Source organism: Xiphophorus maculatus, chromosome 21, assembly GCF_002775205.1.
Source record: "Xiphophorus maculatus strain JP 163 A chromosome 21, X_maculatus-5.0-male, whole genome shotgun sequence".
Lineage (NCBI taxonomy): Eukaryota > Metazoa > Chordata > Actinopteri > Cyprinodontiformes > Poeciliidae > Xiphophorus > Xiphophorus maculatus.
The window spans coordinates 4,677,846-4,700,545 of record NC_036463.1 but is presented as its reverse complement, the minus strand read 5'-3'; the positions used below and the strand labels follow the sequence as shown (position 1 = coordinate 4,700,545).

Genomic DNA, 22,700 nt, shown 5'->3' with positions numbered 1-22,700 from the left:
ATCATTCACACACGAGGTAAACTGCTTTAGAGAAAAACAAAAGTTTTGAAGACCAACTACGTTTAAAAAAATCTAGCAGTTAATAAACTCTGAAAGTAGCAAATTAATTGTAGAGTGGTAGATTAATAATTTATTTTATTAAAATTAGTTGTAATTGGGTAACTAATAGCGTACAGCAGTAAAAAAAAAAGCTGAACAAAGGTGCTGGAAGCACAGCTTGGGTTGCTAGGTGATGGCTAGGTTGCTAGGTAACAGGCTGGGGTTACTAGGTGAGGGGCAGCACCTGCGGATTTATGACCTTCTGGAAGCTTTTGAAACCAAAAGATGTAAATTTAATACCAAAATTTCTGGGAGCTTTTAAGCACTTAGGCTGTTTTCAGTAGAAACCCAAATGGAAGTACAAAAACAGGCACAATTAGAATTTTGCATGATATTTTCTGTTTAATGTTTGTTTTTGTATTACGTAAAACCTTTTTTTGAGCAAACATGAAGTCAAATAGTGAACCAAGTCCTCACTGAACTGATAATAATTTTTGTAGCTTTTTAACACATTCATTAGACATTCGCACAGAAAAAGTTGTATCAAAAAAAGAAAGTGTGGTCTTTGATGGATATTTGCATGAAAACCCTGAAAACATCCAAAGAAATGGTGAGAAACATGCTTCATTTCTTAAAACTACTATAACATAATGTTTAAAACATGATTTATTTGGGATAAAATCAAATTCTGCATCGAAGTAATATTCATCTCTAAGTTAAAATGCTCTCAAAAAATCAAAGTAATATCTGTAGCTGGCCCAGCTTTAAAACTCATCAAAACTGGATTTTCGCCTCCCGTCTGCTAGATATGGTGACATTGCATCATGCTTCTGTTCGGGTAGCGGGGTGTGTGTGTGTGTGTGTGCACGCGTTTGTTTCTAATACTTTGTGGGGACCATTTTCCTGACACATACTACGTTGTGGGGACCCACTGCTCCTTATGGGGACTGAAGCCTGGTCCCCACAAGCGGAAACGCTGTTTTTGGGTCAGGGGTCAGATTTAGGACTAAGGTGTGATTTGAGTTTTGGTTAGGGATGTAATGGTTAGGGTTAGGGTAAGGTTTTGGCTGTAGTAATGAATGGAAGTCAATGGAAAGTCCCCGCAAAGATAGCCGTGCAAACGTGTGTGTGTGTTACCTGTGTTTCTTACGAGGCTGGCAAGTCTGAACAGACTTTAACCGTGGAGGAAACTGTAGATTATCAGATTCCTCATGTGTGGACCAGCTGTGCCTGTTTCTGCACGTCCTCTGTGGTTTGGCACGCCGTGAGGTCCCTAAAAACTGCTTATGTGGCTCCCAACCACCCTTCATTACTTTCTTTTTGTTTTTCCATACCACTGCCCTCGCGTTAATCTTTGCTTTCCTTGTTTTGGATCGTTGGTAGTCATGAAGCCACTTATGTTTTTTATAAAGGCTTTGGGATTATTGACAAACATTTTGTAATATTTTGTCACTTATGATTTTTCCACTAAGCTGCAACGGTTGCAGTTTAACTGACTTTTGAGAATATGGATAAAGAATCTATAACAGTAAACATTCACCATTCAGTCTCTTTTGATATCAGAACTTTACAACTTCATTTAGTTGCAAAAGTTTTCCAAATAAAAAAAGGCTTCTGTAGTTAAATGAAAACTTTGCACAATGTGACAATTAATCGATTAATTGTCAGAATATGTGATTGCTAAACTAATCATTAGTTGCAGCCCTAAAATGAAACAAAAGCAACCTCTTTTTTCAGTGTATTATTCCATGTCTCCATCTATTTTCTGGGCCCTCCCGCTCTCTTCTATTCTGCCTTTAATTAGTATTCCTGCTAGATGCCTCATTGGCCCCAAACCTCGAGCCAATCTTGCTGCAGCTCCCCTCGACCCCCTCAGGTGGTCCATGTGTGTCTGAGACGACCTTCCCAGTTAAAAACCTTCTCAGTTCGTTCTTTCTGGGCAGTCTGTAAGGAGCGCACCAGGATTCCCAGTTGAAAACAAACCACTTCAGCCCCGTCGGCTTCTTCCCACTCCAGGCGGACGCAGCAGAGTCAAAATAACCACCAGGTAAGAGGCCAACGCGGCTAAGCTTGTTTACCTCAGGAGTTTTGGGTAATTCCCAAGGTTTCCAACGCAGATGAAAGTTTGCTGCTGTGGAAAAACACCTGGTGTTGATGTTACAATGACAAAGCCTTGGTATTAAAGGCCGAAAGCTGGGAAAACTTCCTGCAGTGACATGTAAGTCCAGACGAGAAGCAGCTAGAGACAAGAAATGTTTCATTTAACAACCTAATTATTGCAAGAATAATTGCAATTAGGATTGGATTTGCTTAAAAAAACCAAAGTGAATAAAAAAAAAAAAGAAGTAAATCTTCAGTTTTGTGTTTCTTGTAGGAGTGGAAGAAGTCCAGTCATGGCTGAACGGAGAAGCTGCTACGCTGTTTGGATCACTTCCCTTCTTATTGTGATGCTGCTGCCTGGTGAGTTCAGCATCAGTGTGCTGCAATATTCAGCTTTAATGAGCAACTACAGCTGCAAAAGCATGCAGAGGTGGAGGTAGAGCATCTAAGAGCAGCACTACTTTAACATACGTTTACTGTAGTAAAAGTAAAAAGTAGCCAAAAGTAGAAGTAAAAAAGTATTTGGTATAAAATCAGATCAGATCTCACCTGTCGGAGTGATGAAACAGGTGAATGATCAGGTCTGTATTAATTATGGATCAGGAATAAAAAGCATCTTTTGGTTTTGACTCGGGTGACGAATCGTCACGTCAGGAGGTTAAAGCCCCTCGGGGTAAATGAGGCTCATTGAAGCGTTTTAGAGGAACAGAGAGTTTTACTGGTTCATTTTAGCCTCTTCTGTCTTTCATTTGTGGTAATTTAGAGGTTTTACATCAAAGCAGTGAGGCTTTTTGTAGCTGAATGCCGATGTTTAATGACGATGTGCTAACGTCGCTCATGTACGGGACTTTCCACAATAAATAGCAGTACGAGTATAAAACCTTAAAATAAATGCAGATTTTTGCAGCAGTAATGAGCTTTGGAGATTTTATCCTCTAAGATGAACTGGACTCGTCCTGCAGGGGTTTTTTCTCACAGTTCCAGGGGGTTTAACTTTTATATTTACTGCTTTGAATGTAGATATGTGCAACTTTATTTGCAAGTCCCTGTTTATGAACATGAACAAACCTCTGTCCCACCTAACTGGCAGGTTTCTTATCTTTCCCATTTTGAAAAGTGAGTGAATAGTCATGGATAACTAACCGGCAGTTGGTAAGCAGTTTTAAAAATAAAAAAAGTAAAATATGAATCACAAATATTCTTCAGTTGCTTTATTTTATTCCACTTGTGTGAGGAGTCATGTCAATAATTTTGGAGTTGTTGAAATATAGTTTTTTTTATTTATTTAACTAATTGATTTCTTTCATTGTTTAATTTATTTCATATTTTTTCTGCCCTGGTTGGTGAAGTTAAATGTATTTCATAAAAAATTTTCAGGGCACCAAAACTAATTCCACCTGTGTAAATAAATACATATTTATGTAATTTTTAAAAATAATAAATACAAATAAGTCAATTATATTTATCTATTTATTTAAAAATAAATATATTTATGTATTTATTTGTAAGTAAATATGATTTGTAAAAAATAATAATTATTAAACAATTATTATTAAATAAATACAAAACAGACTTGGCACCTATGGTTTTGTAACAAATGAATAGAAATGAAAATATTCAACAAGTGACTAAAAAAATACTGTATTCATAGTTTCAAAGTTTTTATTTCCTGTCGTTCTTTTCCCTCACAAATATTTTTGATTTCTTTTCTTTTCTTTATTACTCAGAGTGTTTACCACATAATTTCACCTGTGGCCTTGTTTTTTGTTTGTTAGTCTAAATAAAACTGCCTCTAGATCTTCTAAGTAAATGACACTTATGATAAGTTACAGCTGCTCATCTGAAGGTTCTGCTGGCGGAGACCTTTGACCTCCACGTCGTCGCTGCGGCTCGTTCATCTCTCCTCTGACGTCCATAAATAATCATCTCATCTCCTCTGCCACCTGTTTCCAGTTTGCTCCCGACCCGACGGGCTTTTTTCTCCCTCTTTTGTTTTTGAAATACTTTCCGACGGTTTAACCGAGGTTCTTTTCATCGTTCTCGGTCCTGTTAAAAAATCAGGACCTGTCAGCATTAAAGCCCGGCTGCTTCCAGATGTGCAGCTCGCTTTTTTCTTTCCTTTTACAAGCTTGTAAAGAACAATCCAGCGGATACACAGAGGCGTCTTAGCCCCTTCCTCTTCCTCTTCCTCACCACAGGTCACCTTCACTTCTTCTTGCCTTTCATTTACACTGTAAAAAATAGATGCTCCTGTGTGTAAAATCACAACAAATTTAAACATTTTGTTTAAATCACAGAAACTTTTGTAAACAATCAGGTTTATTTGTAAAGCACATTTCATTAACGAGGTGCTTTATGTCATAAAAGACAACACACAGTAAACCAGTAAACGTTACAATGTTTTTACAGCAGCTATATGTGAGTATAATCAAATGGTGGTTAAAAAATGGAAAATTATTGTAATAGTCAAAACAAATCTGTTAATATGACATTCAGACACTGGAAAAACTATACATTTTCAGTTTTTTTAGAAAATACTAAATATATGAGTCACTTTAAGATGTTTTACATCATTTTACATGATATTATTACATAAAACACTGTTATGCAAAATTAACATTTATTTTTTGTTATGCATTTAGCAGTAGGGCTGCAGTGTTTGCAGTTTTCTGGCCAATTACCGATCCTTAAGAAGCCGATTTAAATCTTCTTTGACTGAAATGTTGCTAAATGTAGCAAGAAAGTTGCTGAGTTGTTTGCTGTAAATATTCAGACATGACCTGGTGGTTCAGAGGTCGATCTTTAGACATTCACTGAGGTAGATAAGATCGGCTTCACTGATCAGTGATCCCAGAATTAAGGAAATCAGCGCCGATAAACCAGTGCACCCCTACATTAGAGATTATTAATGTAATTCAGCTGTAAATTAAATTTCAGATTTCTTTTTAGTAGAGTTAATTACTTAAAATCTGTCATTTTCACAAGAAAACTCATCAGTTTTATAACAGTTTGTTAGCAGTGTAGCTTTCATCTGCACCTTCTGTTCTTCTCCATCAAACCTTCTCAACTCCAAACACATATTGATGTGTCCTTTGGACCTCTGCCATGTCATCCTGAATCTCCGGACCCTTTTAAGCTCTTTTCCCTTCTTCTTTCTCCTCCCCTCTGTAAGAGATTAACACCTTTCCCCTGGAGAGATGAAAGGAAGCAGGAGCTGATTCTGCTGTTCCCCTTCACTGTTTGGGGGTCATACTGTGCGATGCACATGTGCGCACAAACAAATATGGGTTGGTGCACACGCAGCATTTTGGACGCGCAGCGGGAGGTTTGATGCTACAGGCATCCCCATAAAATCTACAAAGAGCTGCCGATGCAGCGCTCTGGGCTGAGCCAATTACCTCTGGCCTACTTCATGAATGATACCAGCCTCTAAGTGTTTGAGGTTTAATGTCATATTATCGATGCATTAAAGGCAAATTAAAAATCCTGGAAAGTTTCCCAAACTAACTACTGGATGTGACATGACATCTACTTTTGCTTTTCTGTTTGTAGCGTTCTTGTCTGCGGGGCCGATTCTGCAAAAGTCCAAAGGAGATGGTAAATATGTCAGTTTTATCTTTCCTTACTAATTCTCAGTGCAAACACTTGAAATAAGACAAAATTAACTTACAAGTAACTTTTCAGCGAGATATAAGAGCTTGTTTTTAGGCAAAAAATCCTTAATGATGAAAAAATACTAATGAACTCTAGAGAAATGCCTAAAGGAAACCTGCTAGAATATTTTATCAATCAAATCAAAGCAATTTTTATCTGTATTCTGCTAAATTACATCAGTGGGTCCATACTGGCTTTTTTAAAAAAATTATTTGCAAATTAACGCAAAATCAACAGATCAACACAATTTTTTGCGATAATTAAAAAAAAAAAGTAGTAAAAATTGTCAAAAACTTTGGGTTTAAGTGATGCTAACTCCCACCTGCAGGTGGCAGTATTTCTTACTTCTATAACACCTCAGCCATACTGGTTGTCAGGTTATTATCTGTCATCAATGTGGAGAGTAACATAAACATGGCGGCCATGTTTAATTTCCAGCATGAAATTGTGGTTGTTTTGAAGCAATCTGATTGGCTGACATAGGTTTACACTGCCCCCTATGGGTTTGACATGATTAAGACAACCATCAGAGGAGTTTTTTTGTGGGTTGATGTGGATGAAAACTTTCTGAAAAAAATCCTGTGTGTGCAATATTTTTTAGACAATGTGGCAAAGATTTTGGTTTTCATAAAAACTCGGCTATGTGTGGATGAGGGCTTAGTCTCCTCTGATCAGAAGACATTCTTCTTCTGCACTGTTTCCATGGTCTGCATGATTTATACTGAGATGTAATTACACACAGCTGGACTAATTAGGTGGCTCCTAAAGGGAATTTGTTGCACTAGATTTTATTTAGGTGTACCAGAGTAAGTTTGGGCTAAATTTGTGCCCTGTATTTATCTTGCTCTACTTCACAATATGCCTAAAATCCCAACAATAACAATACTATTAGTGGTTGTAATGTGAGGAAAAGATAAAAAATACTTTGGGGAAATTTATAACTTGTAAATAAGCTCAGCTTTAGGTCATTAAGTGTATTGTAAGGTAGAGATCCTTAGTCCTGACTTCCTGTCTGTGTCTTGGCCTCAGTGGGGGAAAGCATCCAGGAAAAGGCAGAAGCTGCAGCTTCCCACAGGAGGCTGGTCCGTAACCGCAGGAACATCAGCTGGTACAAACAGCACTCCGACTTCTGGGCCTGGTACAAGTACTTCACAGACAACGGCAACCAAGATGCAGTGAGTCAGCTCTAAAACACACACACACACACACACACACACACACACACACACACACACCCACACACACACACACACACACACACACACACACACACACACACACACACACACACCCACACACACACACACACGCACACACACACAAATGAAGCTGTCTGCAGTACACACCTGGCAGCTACTGGCATCAGGTTCACAAAGGTTTTAAAAGATTACAGTTGCAAAACACCTAAAATTTCCAATAGTCATTTTAAAGTGGACATATTTTTTAAAATCCTCTTTTTCATATTAAGTTGTCTAAATAAAGTGGAACTGCGATACTTTGGTATGAATTTCTCATTATTGTAGCTCCACAGGCTGAGAGCAACTCAATTTGGTACTGTCTCTTTAAATGCAAATGAGGCACTTCAGGCCCCGCCCCCCGTCAAGAACGTTCCACTCTGACCTGTTGAGCCATTTTTGTAGATAGCAGAGATGCTGTTATCTAGCAGTGTCATCAACTGAAGACTGACATGTTTGAGCCAGAAAATGTTAACGCAATATGAATGATAGCATAGTTAGCGAGCTAGCTAATGCTAGTGCTAAGTACGTCACTGAATATATTTGGATCATGTGTTCCTCAAGACAAAAATGTTAACTATTTATGTAACAGTACCATTCAAAACAGTGCAGTTTTGTCATCAAGGAGCTAACAGCTAGCACACAGCACTAATAAGATGGCACAATGCTACTGCCAGCAAAAACAACAGGCAATAAATTCATATCTAAAATAAAGTTTGTTGTCATTTTAGCGTTATTTGCAGCTTACCACTTTGCTGTGTTCATCATTTCCATATTGACCTTCAATCAGACGAAATCTCTAAATCCTTTCTGAAGGTTGCTAAAGGACTCGTCCTTGAATTGTATCATGCAAAGAAAAAGCAGTTTCCCCATAGATGTGGGAACATTTCCAAGAAAAATAACAGTTATCCAGGTACTGTGAAGAAGTTCTGATGGATGGTGTTTGGGTTAATACACCCAAAAACCAAGTATTTTGACTTATCCACTTGTAGCTTTGGTATCCTTGAACTTGTACTACAAAAGTGCTGCGAGAAATTAAAATTGAAAATTTGCAAAATTGGTTCGCCCGAAGTCCATGACATTAACAGTTATACAGCAAATACTGTGATGAAGTAGTTTAGAAACAGTAACAGGGAGTAGAGAAAACAAAAAAAAAATTACGACTCAAATAGAATATGAAGATATCTTCCCATCACTGGAAGAGACTAGATTCAACTTTCTGTTTGGAGCATCAGAACATCTGATGAACAACGATGGAGTTTCGGCAAATCGCTCAGAAAACCCCAGTCCGTTTCAAGCTTCATAGTTCAGCTACATTTTTACAGCAGAAACTAAACTAAAAGATTTAAGATATCTTTTATATAACTGTTTTTCTGTACTTTAAGCTTATAGAGGCAGCTAACCACTAACAACCCCCTTCACCTCCAGGTTCAGGAAATGGACAAGATCTATCTGGCCTATCTTCAGAACAAGAACCGTGCCGAGGCGCGCCGTTCCTACAAGGCCTACCTGCGCCACTTGGGGGAGATATACAAGTCCTGCGCCAACTCTGACGATCCTAACTGTGTGGCGTCTTACACAGGCCGGCCCAAATCCAAACCAGAGCCCCCTAAACCAGCCCCCATAAAAACATGTGACCCAACCAAGGATACTCACTGCTTGTATATGGCTCTAGTCCAGGGTAAGAGTCCCTATCTGCCCCTGGTGGTCCCGGTTGCCCCCGCCGCAGCAGTCAAGGCCCCCGCTCCTTTATATGTCCGTGCTGCTGCTCAGTCGAAGGAGCCGGCCCATTATCACTTCGCTCCATCTGCAGTGTCCTTCCTTACCAAGGTAAGATGTGTTTTCAATCAGTTGGACAGAGTAACTAACCCATTAAATCAACTTTTTTTTATTTGCAATGTGAACACGGAGTGGAAAGGGTCTCCTCTGCTCTGACAGCATTCAACAGGATGGACGACGGTCAGATTGACTGCAGGACAGGAAGTGGGAGGGGCTCACAGTAACACTTGCTTCTTGCTCAGGACAGCTGAGCTGCAGAGCTTTGACGCAAAGCAATAAACAACTCAGATTAAAGTCGTTAGATTTGTCAGTTCTTTTTTTAATTTTTTGATGAAAAGTCGCTATATTGGTGTCTCTTAGCTCCACCCACTTAGGTGGAATTGTACAAAATTTGTCAGGGGTAAGGTAATACTTTCTCAGGGGTGTTAGATACACTTTAAAGTAGAAGTTGTTGGCTGAGTTTTAGCTTGATTGGCTCTAAGAAAACAAACGTCTGTAATCTTGTATCATTAAGTAAAAGCACAAGGATAGGTTTTCTTGCGTTAAGCGCACGTGTCAGTCTCTGTTTCTCGTTTTTTCAGGAGCAGAAGGCGGAGCTGCTGCGTATCTGCTCTTCTGATGACGTTGAGTGTCTGCAGTACCACCTCAGAGCTGCCTTTGGGTATCGGGCCTCTTCCGGACCCCTCCCATCATACAGCCACCTGGGCTGTGACCCCAAGAAAGACCCTGCCTGCAAAGCTAAACTAGCTCAAAAGGCACCTTCTGGTCTCTACCATCAGAACCCCAACTGTGATCCTCTCCGGGACCCTTACTGCTCCTATGCTGCCTCTCTTGTGGTATGTTTTTTGTCAATATATTGCTAGTTCATGACATTTTATCTGCTGTCACTTTAACTTTTTACTTATATGGCCCTACAGGCTCCTCGTGCTCCCAACCCTTCAGCCCACACTGGTCCTGGATCTTGCAACCCTCTTTATGAAGACAATTGCAATCCTCTGACTGCCACCAGATTCTCTTCCCCCCCACAGGAGTACAGAGGCGATGAACGAGACGAAGCGGCGTCTATTCGTGCAGCTCCTCCTCCTGCTGAGCAGAATGACCCTTATGCCATGTTTAGGGATCCTTATGCTAATGCTAACAGAGTTACAGATCCGTACGCAATGTACCGACAGTATCCGACCCCGGCCGCTCCTCAGTCTACTGATCCGTACAACATTCTTCGTCAGTTCATGTCCCAAGCACAGGATAATGACCCATACGCTCCACGCATGTCTGCTCCTGAGTCGAACCCTAACGACCCTTTCTCTGCTGTCCGGGAAGCCATGAATCGTCAGAGTCCTCCCTCGCCCAGGCAGCAGTACCCGTTTTCCAACCCGAGTTATGAGGAGCCGCCCCAGGAAGAGCGTCACTCTCTGGGACCTCCAGGTAAAACCAAAGAGGGCTATGACTGCTACATTGGTTACGACCGTGAATGCTTCCCAGTAAGACCTAGCCAACCTCACTCCGGAGCTCCTCGCCGCACTCCCTACCCCGTTGATCCCTACCAACCCCATCAGAACACAGACGGCGACCGCAGAGGCGTCCTGGAACCAGACAACCCTCACTGCGACCCGGAGTACGACCGTGACTGCCGCCTGCGTCGCTACGAACCAGCGCAACCCCAACCTGAACTCCACACTCAGGAGGACCGCAGTCAGAGAACAGAAGAGTCTGAGCAACATGGACAAGACCAGTACGAGGTCGAGCCCTACCAGAGCGGTCAGGAAGAGCCTTATATGTCCTACCCGCCTCAGTCACAGGGTACGCCCAGCCTGCAGGACATCCTCCGGAGCTACGGAGACCGCTTCCCTGAACAGGACGACCACAGAGCCTATGCAGACGACTACCGTAAGAAGTAAAGGTGAGGTGAAAACAGAAGGACATTAAACACACGGTCCCAAGCATTCATGGTGCTCAGACCTTGAACGCCTTATGCAGCAAGCAACCAGCTCTGACTGGTCAGGAAATGGGACTTGGGTCAAGTCTGTAGAGCAAATGAGCAAGAACATGCACATGACGTCCAGATATAACCTCCGGCTGCAGGAGCACGCTCAGTAACGATGCTGAAAATCAGTGGCTTTGTATGACTTTAGGTGCTTCAGGTCTATCCAGTGTCTTTGCTTTCTACCTTCCACCTTCAACCTCATTCTTGCACTATTATTTCCTTATCTTAAATTTTGCTTCTCAATCTATACTTCTGTCGCTATCAGTAATTAATTTTGTAAAGATTTTTTTCTTCATTTTGAATGTTCCAATAAAAGAAAAACTCTAGAATCATTTGGTGCATTTTATTTAGAGGAACTCAGCAACTTTTTGCAGCAACTGCATGGGTATCAATTAAGCAACATATTTTCTTTATGTCCTTTCTCTAACTTAGTTATCATTTATCAATAATGTTGGCTTTTTATTGGATACTTTCATTTTACAGACCCTGTCCAATTGCTCACATAATTCAAAGTTCTTCACTAGAAAATAAAGGAGCAGAAGTAAAAAAAAACACATTTAAAACAAGAAATACAACATTAACAGAAAGATTGACACATTTAGGGAAAAAACAAAGTGTAGATCAAAAAGATAATTGTCAAAAACATGAAAATGATGATGGACCTGAGTGGGGCGTTTTATGGTTACGCCCCACTCAGCTCCTTCAGACTAGTCAGCAGCAATTAGCAACCACCTGGTAGAACTGTGCATCTGCTGAACTCCTTACAGGAACTACTTTTCAGGGAAACGCTGGTAAGAACGTTGTAAAAGGGTTAATAGAGGAGCCATGTTGTGTTGACTTCCTGAAGATGGAGTGCCAGAAAGAGCAGAAGCTTCTTAAAGAGATATAGCCCCAATTTCCAGGTCTTAAATTGCTAAGTCAAATTTCTTTTTAGTCGTGTTTGATATGTACAGCATTTTAATAACTAAAGTTAACATAGTTACCTGATTATGTTATAAAATGTAACTATGTACCTAGAAACGCATAATACTGCCCTTTTATTAGAAGCAGTTAAGACCCAAATAGAAGCATAAAAATGTGCAAAATGTGAATTTTACATGAAAGGTCCCCTTTAAAACATGTCCTTTATAACTAACAAAATTGATAGACTGTGCAAAAAAGTAATTCTTTCCATAAGGTTTCTGTTAAATTGCTGGATTCCCAGCTTTTTATCACTGAGTTTAAACTGAGAAAAGTGGATGAATAAAGGCACCACCTGATTTAGTCTGATCACGATTTTCTCACTTGGCATTTTAAAACATGTAATTAAACTTTTAAAATCCATCTGACATAATTGAAGGTCCTTAAATCAATATTAATTGGGTGGAGGACTAATAGAAAGTCCTAAATATTCAATGGATTTGACAGTTAAACCGATTAATGCTTACTGTGATAAACATCCTCATTTCTTTCACTTGCTCTTAAAGCAGGATCAGAGTCGGTTTCTTGTTTATTATGGTGCTAATTCAATCCAATCCTTTCGGAAGGATGCATTAACTAAATTGGGAAGCAGCAAGTGAATTCAGGGCAAATTGCATTTGGTCTTAGGAACCATTGAAAGCAAGAAGAACAGGAGGAGTTGCTTCACGTCATTCTTGGTGGCACTGAGGGGGAAATGCCAAGTTGAGATAAAAGCAAATCTGACAACAAACATAATATAGCTGGGAATATTTAAAATGTATTGTAAGATTTTTCAATCAAACAGCTACTAGAAGCGGTTATAAAACTAAGAACAGAGGTGTTTCAAATAATAAAGGAAACCTTTTTAAAAACAGTGAGGATACTGAGGAATAAAGCTAAAAATGGTGTGAAAATTCTCTATTATATCTTGGGACGTTTTAGTCATGTTAAACATGTCAGCTCACCTTTGAAGTCTACTGTAAATGTGTTTTTACTGATTCTTAAATGATTCAAAAGTTCTTTGTATTGCCTTTTTTCTATGTGAGATAATAGGTGTGTTACAGTAAGGTTTTCAGAATAACTGTGGTTGACAAATGGCTACATTCATTCACACATTAAGAAATTAGTGGCTGGACTTGTAAAGATATTACAGAAGGTGTAAATTCTACTCAGACTACATTTAATTTGAGATTTAATTCGCCTTTAATGCCTGCCAGTTTGAAGTAACGATTCGTTTTATAAGAACCTGATTAATGGCTATGCAATTAGGCCAGGAAGACTTTGCTGTGCAGGAAAATAAAACCAGAACAGTTAGTGACACTAGAGGCAGCAACTTTCCGTGAGAACTATTTGCCCCCATACAGTTAGTAGTTGAACCAGAATATTTAACTTCAAAAGGAGAACACACACACAAATATGCAGGTTACTGATAAAGCCAGCACTATATCAAAGATAATTATACTACAAACTAACAATAGATCAGACTGGGAAATTAATAACTTAGTAATTTGATGATAGATATTAAGAGTCTGATTTAAAGAAGAATAAAATAGTTTGTGTTGCATTTATGCAACTGCTTGCTCTTAATGAGATGGTTATTTAAATGTTTAGTACAGTTAAGTTTTGTTTATTTAAAATTAATGTAGCTTTGCTTAACCTAGCCTGGCTTGGCTAATTTTATTTTCTATTACCTTAGTTAAGTTTGTAATGGTTTAGTTTAGTATAGCTACATTCATTTTTACTTCAGCTTTTTGTGCCTTGGTTTCCATTTTATTTTATATGATCTTAGTTTAGTTTGTTGTTAGTTAAGTTTGAGTTTTTGTAATGTAGCTTACTTGACTCATGTTGTGATTAGCTTTGTTTAGTACAGGTTAGTTGCTTAGCTTAGGGCGCTTTACTTTGGCTTAATTTGATTTACTTTAGTTACATATGAAAAATATTCACACCACTTCACATTTTCCACATTTTAGAATGTAGAGAAGAGATTAATTTTATGAAATTTGGAATAAAACCGTAACATAACAGTGAATACTTTCTAAATGTATTGCCCATTTAGCTTGAGTTGTAGCTTAGCCTAGCCTAGCTTAGCTTGTCTCATCTTATTTTAGATTATCTTAGTATAGTTTATCTTTTAGTTTACGTTATTCTAGTTTAGCTTGAGTTTTATCAACTTTTTATTACTAAACACTCAGTTTAGTATGATTTAGCTTAGCATAGCTTATTGTAGTTTTTTCACTTTAGTTTAGCTCAGCATACTTTATTTTAGCTTGGCTATGGTGGCATAATCATAGTTACACTGGTTTAGTTTTTTCTTAGCTTAATTAGCTTAGCTTGTCTTGTGTTATCAAAGTAGAGTTTAGTTCCTCTACTTGATATGAAAACCTATTTTAGTGGTTACAACAGCACCATCACATACAGTATGTTTTATATTTACAGAATATTCAGATGTTAGGTAAAATATTTTGAGGATTTTTGCTACAAAAGTAAACCAAATGGATTTACAGGAGAAGAGATTACTTTTTTTTTTTTTTGCCCAGGGTTCAACCTTACGTGTGTTAATTTATTTCAGCTCCAATTAATCCATCCCAAATTTCACATATTTGTCTTAATCGTGTTTAAAATACTAAGAATTACAAATAGTGAATTCCTTCAGAGCAAACTTATAACATGGAGAACAGGGATCAGCCTTAATGGATAATTTTCCCTCTGAATTATGAGGAAATAAATTATGCATATCAGAGTAACACAGAACAGTCCTGAAGGTTTTTGTCTGCTCAGTGTTCACACTCTGGCATATAAAGTCATTAACTCAACGTTTTCAGGCTGTACTGTCACCGAGCTGGCGCTCCCGTGTTCGCCTTGTTTTTCACCGTTCAGTCACCAGAATGTGGCAACAAAGCAAATCAAATTTCCACACAATGATCCGACGTTGATTAGAGTCGAGTGAATATAAAACAGGTTCAAATAATAATACAGAAGACTGAAGACAAAGTCAACATCTGATATAAGGTCAGACGTTTATGGTTTTTTTCCTCTTCTAATCTTTTCTCAGTAAAAAGTTGAGTTTGTAATAATAGTTTTTAACGTTTAATTTCACATGATTAAGTTAGGAGTTAAAACACAATAAAAAGCTAAACTAACAATTACAGTAAAGGAAGAGAAAAAATACGTTTAGACATCTGTCACTTTTAGGCTGGACTGTTGTCATTTTTTAAATCAGAATTTCCCAAACATTCAGTAAAAGTCCAACAGGTCACAGGGTCATTTAAGAAAGATCATGTTTTAAATATATCATCTGACACAGAGAGCTCCAAAAGGCCAAGTATAATATTTTATTTAAGAACTCGTAGTTTTAGGCGAGAATATGATTTAGACTAGAATATAAATAGATTTTAATGTTCCTCAATGGGGAAATTGTGGTGAACCAGCATTAAAGTGACAGAAAAAATGGAAGATTCACACAATCATAAAATATTTTATTTTTATTTTTTTTAAAAGTAAGAGAGACATAATTTACAGCAATGTAGTAATTTCATTTAGACATTTAATATATTTGAACACCCATTTGACTGAGAAATAAGTTGAACTGAACACAACCTGAACTGTTTTGTGGTTCTGTTGTGAGGTGATGAGTAGTCAGTAACTTACCTGCAGTACAGTAAACTCACTTAGTGAACTTTACTTAAAACAATAAAGCTAACAGTTAATCAGAACTAACTACTTAAATAAGGCTAAATCCTAATGTTATTGATGGGAATTTTGGCAGGTCACAAATCTGCCTGCTATGTAATTTAACTTTTCTATATTTACTACAAAATGTAACGTGTGAGTGTATAATTCTTTGCATTCAACTAAGAAGTTTCTGTCCGCTTGAAAACGAACAAAACAATGTAAAATCAATAATGTTCTTTGAACGGATGAGTCTAAAATTCAACTATTTGCACTCCAGAGCAGAGGACTTGCTTGGCCTCCATGTCCTCCATGACTTTACAATCAGGCGGTTTTTCAAACGGCTCATTTTTCAGACACCAAAAAAAAAAAGAAAAAGGATTTGACCCTCAAACTACACAGCCACACAAATTTCTCTTATCTGTTTTGAAGCAATTCTGCAAAATTTCACGCACCATTTATGTGTATTTATGTTAATAATTTAAAATAAGAATTAAATCTTCTTAAAGCTAATGATATTTCAGATGATAAAACAAGAAAATACTGACACGTTTAGCTGACTAAACGTGTCAGAGTTCCTCATGCTGGAGTTCCTCTTGGGTTGCTAGGTAACGGGGCTGGGCTTCGCTGGGGTTGCTAGGTAACGCCGCAGTGCCAGCTGAATGTGACTTAATATTTGGAATGTTTTTGAATCAACACTTAAAACATTACTTCATTGCCAAAAGAACGGCTTGGTGTTTTTTTTAATGCTTGAACTGTTTTTAGAAGCAGTTGAGACACAAATGGAAGTATAAAAATGTGAAAAGATTGTTCATTTTGCTCCTTTAAAATCTATCACTTTCTTTTGTAGAGACGCAAAACATTTCTTAAAATAGAATATATATTTAGTCCAAACTAAGCACTTCCATTGCTTTGGTCCACATACAGATCATCATAAAGTAAGACCAGTGAAAAGAACAACCACCGGACTAGCAGCAGGACTTGACATGATTCCCCACCAAGCATAAGAAAGTGTTTCTTCTATCACTTTGGGTTGAGAATCGGGATCTGGTGATAAAACAGCTCTGAGGGGGTCCATCTCAAACGAGACAACTTGAGGGAGGGATGGCAAAGAAGAAGTGTGAGGATTTTAGTTTTTTTGTGTTTATTTGAGGTTTCTGTGTCTATTGAGTCTCTGTGTTGTCCTGTCTACCCCTTGATTGATCCCAGCTGTGTCTCGTTCCCTGATTACCCTCTGAGTATTTAATCCCACCAGTGTTCCTTGTTCCTTGTCGGGTCCTTGTCTAGTCGTCTTGTCTGCTGTCCTAGTCTTTTGTCAGATGTGTGTTAAGTTACCAGTTGCTACCAGTACTGAGCCTTAGCCTTCCGCTCTTTTCTGTGCCTTTGCATCTGTGACTTCATAATTAAAATCATCATTTCTTTCATTTCAGCCTGGGTCCACAGCGTCTTCCTCACCACCTCTCCACCGCATATCATGACAAAGTGAGAAGAAATGTGAAAATTATAACAGCGGGAAAAGGTTGAGAAGTGAAGCAACACGGTAGGTTTCTGACTGAAAAAAGACGACCTCATGACCTTTCGATGTGCAGGAGGAATATTTCAGTGCTGGTCACTGATTATGAGACACGCTACTGACCTGTCAGGACTCGTTTCTTTTCCAAGTCAGAAAGGAGAACACAAGAACAGTGCAGTGTATGATTTGTGTGTGTTCATGCTGAGTTGTGTAGCGAGACAAAGGTCACATATGACTTAATGCCCTTTAAATCAGGGATAAACTAAAGGTCCCTCATTAGTCTCATTACTGAGTGTTGCTCAGGGATGTAGTAACCTAAGCTTTAAGCTGGTACATGGTGACTTACAACATAGTTTGATAAAGTATAAAAACATTTATGTGGAAAATGAATCTTTAAATGAACATCTAAAGACAAAGACTAGTTTTAATGTGTTTTTGTTTTTAATAAAGACATAATATGTTTCCCATTATGTTTGTTTTGCTCTCTGTTTGATGCATAACTAAAGAAATTTTGTTATAACAAGCTATATATCCAAAATATGTTCTTGCTTAAACAAGAAAGGTCATAGCAGTGAAATAGTAACACTTTGGGAGATGTTTTTGTGTCATTCTTTGCACTTTTATATAGTTTTTATTCCTGTTATAACAAAACCATTCTCCTACTGCTCCTGTATTTATTTCCAAATTTGCATCAAAGTAGCAGATAACCAAGATAATGTACCACTAAACCCTATTGATGCATATTTTACACATAACGAAGATCATGTTGAAGGCACTTTGTCACCATCTAGTGGTCAAAACTTTGCCTAATTTGACTCTTTTGCACACTCATTCCTGCTTGCTTAATATCTGACTTATTTTCTCATTATTTCAACTGTTGTTGTGGGAAATAAATTGAAGTGATGAACATTTATTTTCATTATATTTCTGTTTAGTTGAAGCCAAAATATATGTTCCTTTTGGTTTTATTTTATTTATAACAGACGTGTGGTGCTGGAAGTGCTGTTTTTATTACTTAGAGGATATTCTTCTGCTCCTTTTTTGTTTTTCTTACATAAATAAGACACATGGAGTGAAGTTGTATTTAACTTACACCCACAATAAACACAACTTCAGCTTCAATTTGCCTCAGCATTTAAAACAGTGAGTCACTCTGTTTATTTTTAGACCACACAGTCAGGAGACAGTTAGATTATAATGTTTTTGGATTTAAACTTAGAGACTTCTCTCCAACTTGAATGGCGTCATGGTTAATTTTATTTTCATTTTGTACATGTTTAGATGTTAAAGTGTAATTTCTGCTCTATCACCTTTCATCCTGAGGATTGGAGAGTTTTTATTGCTAAATGTTTTTCCCGGCTAGCGCAGTATGGTTTAAAAATAAAATCTCTGATTTTTTTCATACCAGATTTGATTTCCAATTTTAATTGATTTTTTTCTTTTCTCAAAAAAATGACAGAAAATATTTCCAAAAAGTGTCTTTTATTTAATTGTCCCTTTTGTGACTTGGATAACAAAGTGCCAAGCTATGAGAATTTTTGTTTAATTACAAGAAAACAATTGCACAATAATTTCCTGCTATTGGTAAATATTTGATACTGATGCGTTAAAGATTACTTAAAGTATCATGAAATTTGTACCAAAGTATAACTTCCCAACATTCCTCATTGTAATTTTTTGCTTTTTGTGTTGAAGTTCTTATAAAGTTACTATTATTCTCCTAACACCATGACTATACTCCCATATTATTAGGACATTATCTGCATAAATTAATTGAACTTTGAATTCAAGTCAACTCCATAACGAAGCATCAGGGACATCATAATTTTCTTAAAAGAAGCTGTGAAACACTCTTGTCAAACAAGATGGCCGCCCTCTAAACTATGGTAACTCAATGAGTCCATTAGTGAAAAATAATCCATATTTTTCACAAATTTAATCTTCAAAAATAACAATTTGATTAAATGTTAAAATTAATTTATCGCCCAGACCTATTTAAAGATTTTTTTTGTCTTCTTGCGATTCTTCCAGATATTTTACTCGTTACTTATTGGCTCAATGAAAGGTTTATGGGCTCTAATTCAGTTGAGTACATTTTATTTTGCTGGTTGCTCTACTCTGTTGCTGGTTCCAGTTGCCTTTTTTGGCATTAAGCTGTTCTTTCCCCGAGGAAAGAGAAAGGCAACAAAGACGCATCTTATCCTCATGTTGCAGAGTTGCTCAAAGACTAAAACACCAAATTTACATGAAGATTACTATTAATCACTCTCATACGTTACGAATATTGGAAATAATTGCTTGTGAGTTTATAATCTTTCTAAACTCTGCGAGAGGAGTTTGAGTTTTGGGTTATTCATGGTTATTGGGGCAATAAAAATGAGCCGAAAGTGAATATTTAAAGGTTTGAGGAGAGACTGGAGAAGTTTCTAACCTTGGTTTGATAGATCTCCAGACCTCCTGCTGCTATCCTGGCAACACCTCCATGTTCATCACGCATCCTTCGGCCTGAGCTCTCGTTCATCATTCTGCCGCTGAAATATGAGCCATGGCCCTCACTAGTGCTGCATCTGATTAAATGCGAATGAAAAAACATAAAGAGCACCGCCGGGCCGCCATGTTCAGGTTTGTTCCCTGCAGAGCCAATGGGAAGTGTTTGTTTTCCAAAACTCGCCGCCATTCAGCGGTTAATTCGCTTCCATCGGAGTGCCAGACTTTCAGCATTTAATTAGGGGAAAGTGATTAAATGTTCTGGAAATTAAGGCTGAAGTGGCGGTGGAAGTGGAGCGGCCACTGGCTCTGAGCGTCAGAGTCCAGCAGAAGTCTGTGATCATCTGAGACGTTTAGTTTCTGGATGTCTTTCAAATGTCTCCGGTCCGCTTGGGGATGAGACATGTCTTGTCTGTGTCAACTCCACAGACACGAGTCTGCATTTTCTTATTTTAAATAAACTCAAGGAATCAGCGAATACTGAACCACGAATAGGCGAAGATCTGCTGCAAAATTCTGTTTTAATCTTTGTGTGAAATAGAACATCAAAAATGGATTGAGTTTATATACAAAAGTGGTGTCCAAACGTTTTTTCCTGGAAGCCAAAACTGACAAATTTAAACCATTGTCAAGCCACAAAGCTGATTAAATTAAAAATGCAAAAAGTAGCTTTTTTTGTTTGTTTTTTTTCTTCTTCTTTTTTTAGTTTTACCTGCCCAGCAATAAATATTTTTTTAACTATATAATTGAAGATCCAAAACATAAATAGGGGAAAAAAAACTTCCTGTGGGTCATCAATTTTCTATCTTGTTGGCCAAAATCTTAACTTGTAGTCCAAACAAAATCATTTCAAGGACCACAAACGGCCCCCGGGCCACACTTTGGACACCTCTGGTGTACGCCACAGAAATAAACAAGCTGAAAATAATGATTAAAATCTCCATTACTCATAATAAATGTCAAAAAATGTCTTTGCTGCTTTTAATTTAATTTCTAATCTTGATTTTGGTTCCAAATTTGTGCTTCAGTTTCTTGATGTTGCATTTTGATTTCCATGGAGACCAAAACAGAAAACCAGGACAGAAGAGCAAAAAGTGAAAACAGTCACATCCAGGGAGGACGAGTGTCGGTCAATGAGACCAGAGAGGGACGAGCCGCCGTATTTGTCTTCATCTCTCTGATCAGCCACGGCACAGAGAGGGGTCAAAGGTGAAAGATGATACATGAATAATAATCATAAACAAGCAGCACAAAGCTCTGCTGCTGCAGCCGCCCAGGTGTGAATTCACTTCAGGTGTGTTTGCATTTGATTTATTGTGATGAATATTCTCATTACTCAACTTTGCCCTTTCGATGTTTCTTTACAGAAATCAGAAGCTACGTGTTTATTGTGTGTGTTTGAGAGACATGGTGGATTACTGGGAGTTCTGGTCCAATCAAAGGAGGAAGGAAATGTTTGGTTAGACAGAATATTTAAGTCCCACAAGACATACAAATCTTTACAGACATAATCGACTTTTCCAATTCACTCTTCTGACATCATGAAAGGCTTAGGAAGTAGGTCATTTTGAAATGTAAATCATATATGGGTGAAGACATGTTGTCTCTGATAACTCCTCTCACTGCAAAAGCATAAAGTTTTACCAAGAACTTTTGGTCTAATAACTTGTCCAAATGTCTTAGTACACTTGAAAGAAGACAAAACTAACTTATAAGTAAATTTTCAGCAATAAATATGAGTCAATACTTGATTTAAGCATTAAAATATGTGTAATGAATTAATTGAAATTAATGTGTTTTAAGTTTTTCAGTAAATAAATTGTATTTTACTGTAGTTTATAATATCATTGTGTTCTTAAGACAATAAATTTTCTGATGTCTGAATAAATGGATGGTAATTTGTTGCAGTAGGAGTTTGTTTTTTCCTCGGTGTCTGTGCCAAATGAATGATAGGTATTTTGATTTTAGCATCAACTTGAATCAGAGAAGTTTCCAAGATTCAAGTTCAGATGAAAGTATTGCGAAGAAAGTCAAAGTTGAATTTCTAGTTCCTGTATTTTGCGTGTGTTTGTATTTTGATCATTTCTTTGTTTTATTTATTTTTCACAGATCTTATCATATTCTTTTCACTGTTGCCAGTTTGTCAGTAGTCTTTCCATGTTTCTTCCTTTATATTTATTCACTTGTTTATTTTTTTTTAATTTTCTTTGTCTTTGTTTACTGTTAATCTTTCCCCCTTGATTTGTTTTTCCTTTTTCTTTTACAAACCTTCCTGCAGGTTGAACGATTGTTCATCAAGACCACTTTTTTAAAAGTTTGGCTGCTTAGAAAGGAAGTATAGAGAAAAATGAGGACTGGTTTAAAGCTTCTTGGTGACAGTGGTTTACTCACCTCCCTCTGTGATCATTATCACACATTTCTCAGCTGCTTCTCAACTCCCCTCCTGTAATAGCGCACATCTGTCTCCCTCATTATTTATTCCACATTTAACTTGGAGCCTGTCATTTATTTTCTCACCCATTTGCTGCACAAAGCTGGAAACCCTTTAAAATTGAATGAATGTTTGGACACTTTCAGAAAAGTTTTAGGTCTGAATAAAGATTCCCGAGCCCAAAAAGCTTTCTGGTCTTACTGGAAATGAGGAAAAGTACAATCAATCAATCCATTCATCTTACCTTCATTAAGTCCTGATATGTGAAACTCTATTAATAAAAGATCCATGCTTGTTTTCTGGGACGCCACAAATAAATATAAGAAGATGAAAGCCCAGTCACAGTGCTGTGTGATATAAGATTAAATTAAATGTGCATTTTGCATGATTGGTTAAAGCAAAACTGTTACATTCTTTTATCTGCTTCCCATTTGCTGAATCTAACCCCTCGTTTTCCCTTCAGATGTGCTAATTTCATTATTATTTTTTATATATTTTATAATTAACTTAAACAGATTTGGCAGATTTGCAGCACTCATAAGCGCTTCCTTTCAAACCAAACACTAATAAGCTCTAGGAAGGTAAATTGATTTTCTGCTCTGACAATAACAACCATAAATCTGAACAGTTTCTCTCTTGAGTTTGGATTTATTTCTTCCCTTTCCATCTCTGGGGTCAAAGCTGTGATCAGTTCTCCTTTGAAGCTATAGCCTTGCGTTTTAATATTGATCAGGGATCGATAAGGTTGTTGTTATTGTATGAGAGTCCTTTGTTCAGCTGAAGGTCTAACGGTTTAATGGTTCTGCAAAATAAATCTGAAAACCTTTGTGGGATCTGAAAGTGGTTGAAGCTAAACTATCCAATGGAAAT

General features: G+C 37.6%; 1 protein-coding gene across 4 annotated transcripts; it reads left to right on the top strand.

The window, feature by feature from the left end:
* The first annotated feature begins 1,706 nt into the window (after positions 1-1,706).
* Positions 1,707-17,765, top strand: LOC102232627. Of its 4 annotated transcripts, none has more exons than XM_023326727.1 (7): positions 1,707-2,499; positions 5,692-5,736; positions 6,823-6,968; positions 8,457-8,858; positions 9,389-9,643; positions 9,725-10,707; positions 16,830-17,765. In XM_023326727.1, the coding sequence occupies exons 1-6, from the start codon at positions 2,433-2,435 to the stop codon at positions 10,703-10,705; spliced, it is 1,896 nt and encodes a 631-aa protein (XP_023182495.1). In that variant the 5' UTR covers positions 1,707-2,432; the 3' UTR covers positions 10,706-10,707; positions 16,830-17,765. The 4 variants fall into 4 exon arrangements, with proteins under 4 accessions (XP_023182495.1, XP_023182496.1, XP_023182494.1 ...); XM_023326728.1 differs by lacking the exon at positions 16,830-17,765 and adding an exon at positions 16,327-16,354; XM_023326726.1 differs by lacking the exon at positions 16,830-17,765 and having other exon boundaries at positions 1,707-2,086; positions 2,414-2,499; positions 9,725-11,117.
* Positions 17,766-22,700: the final 4,935 nt, after the last annotated feature.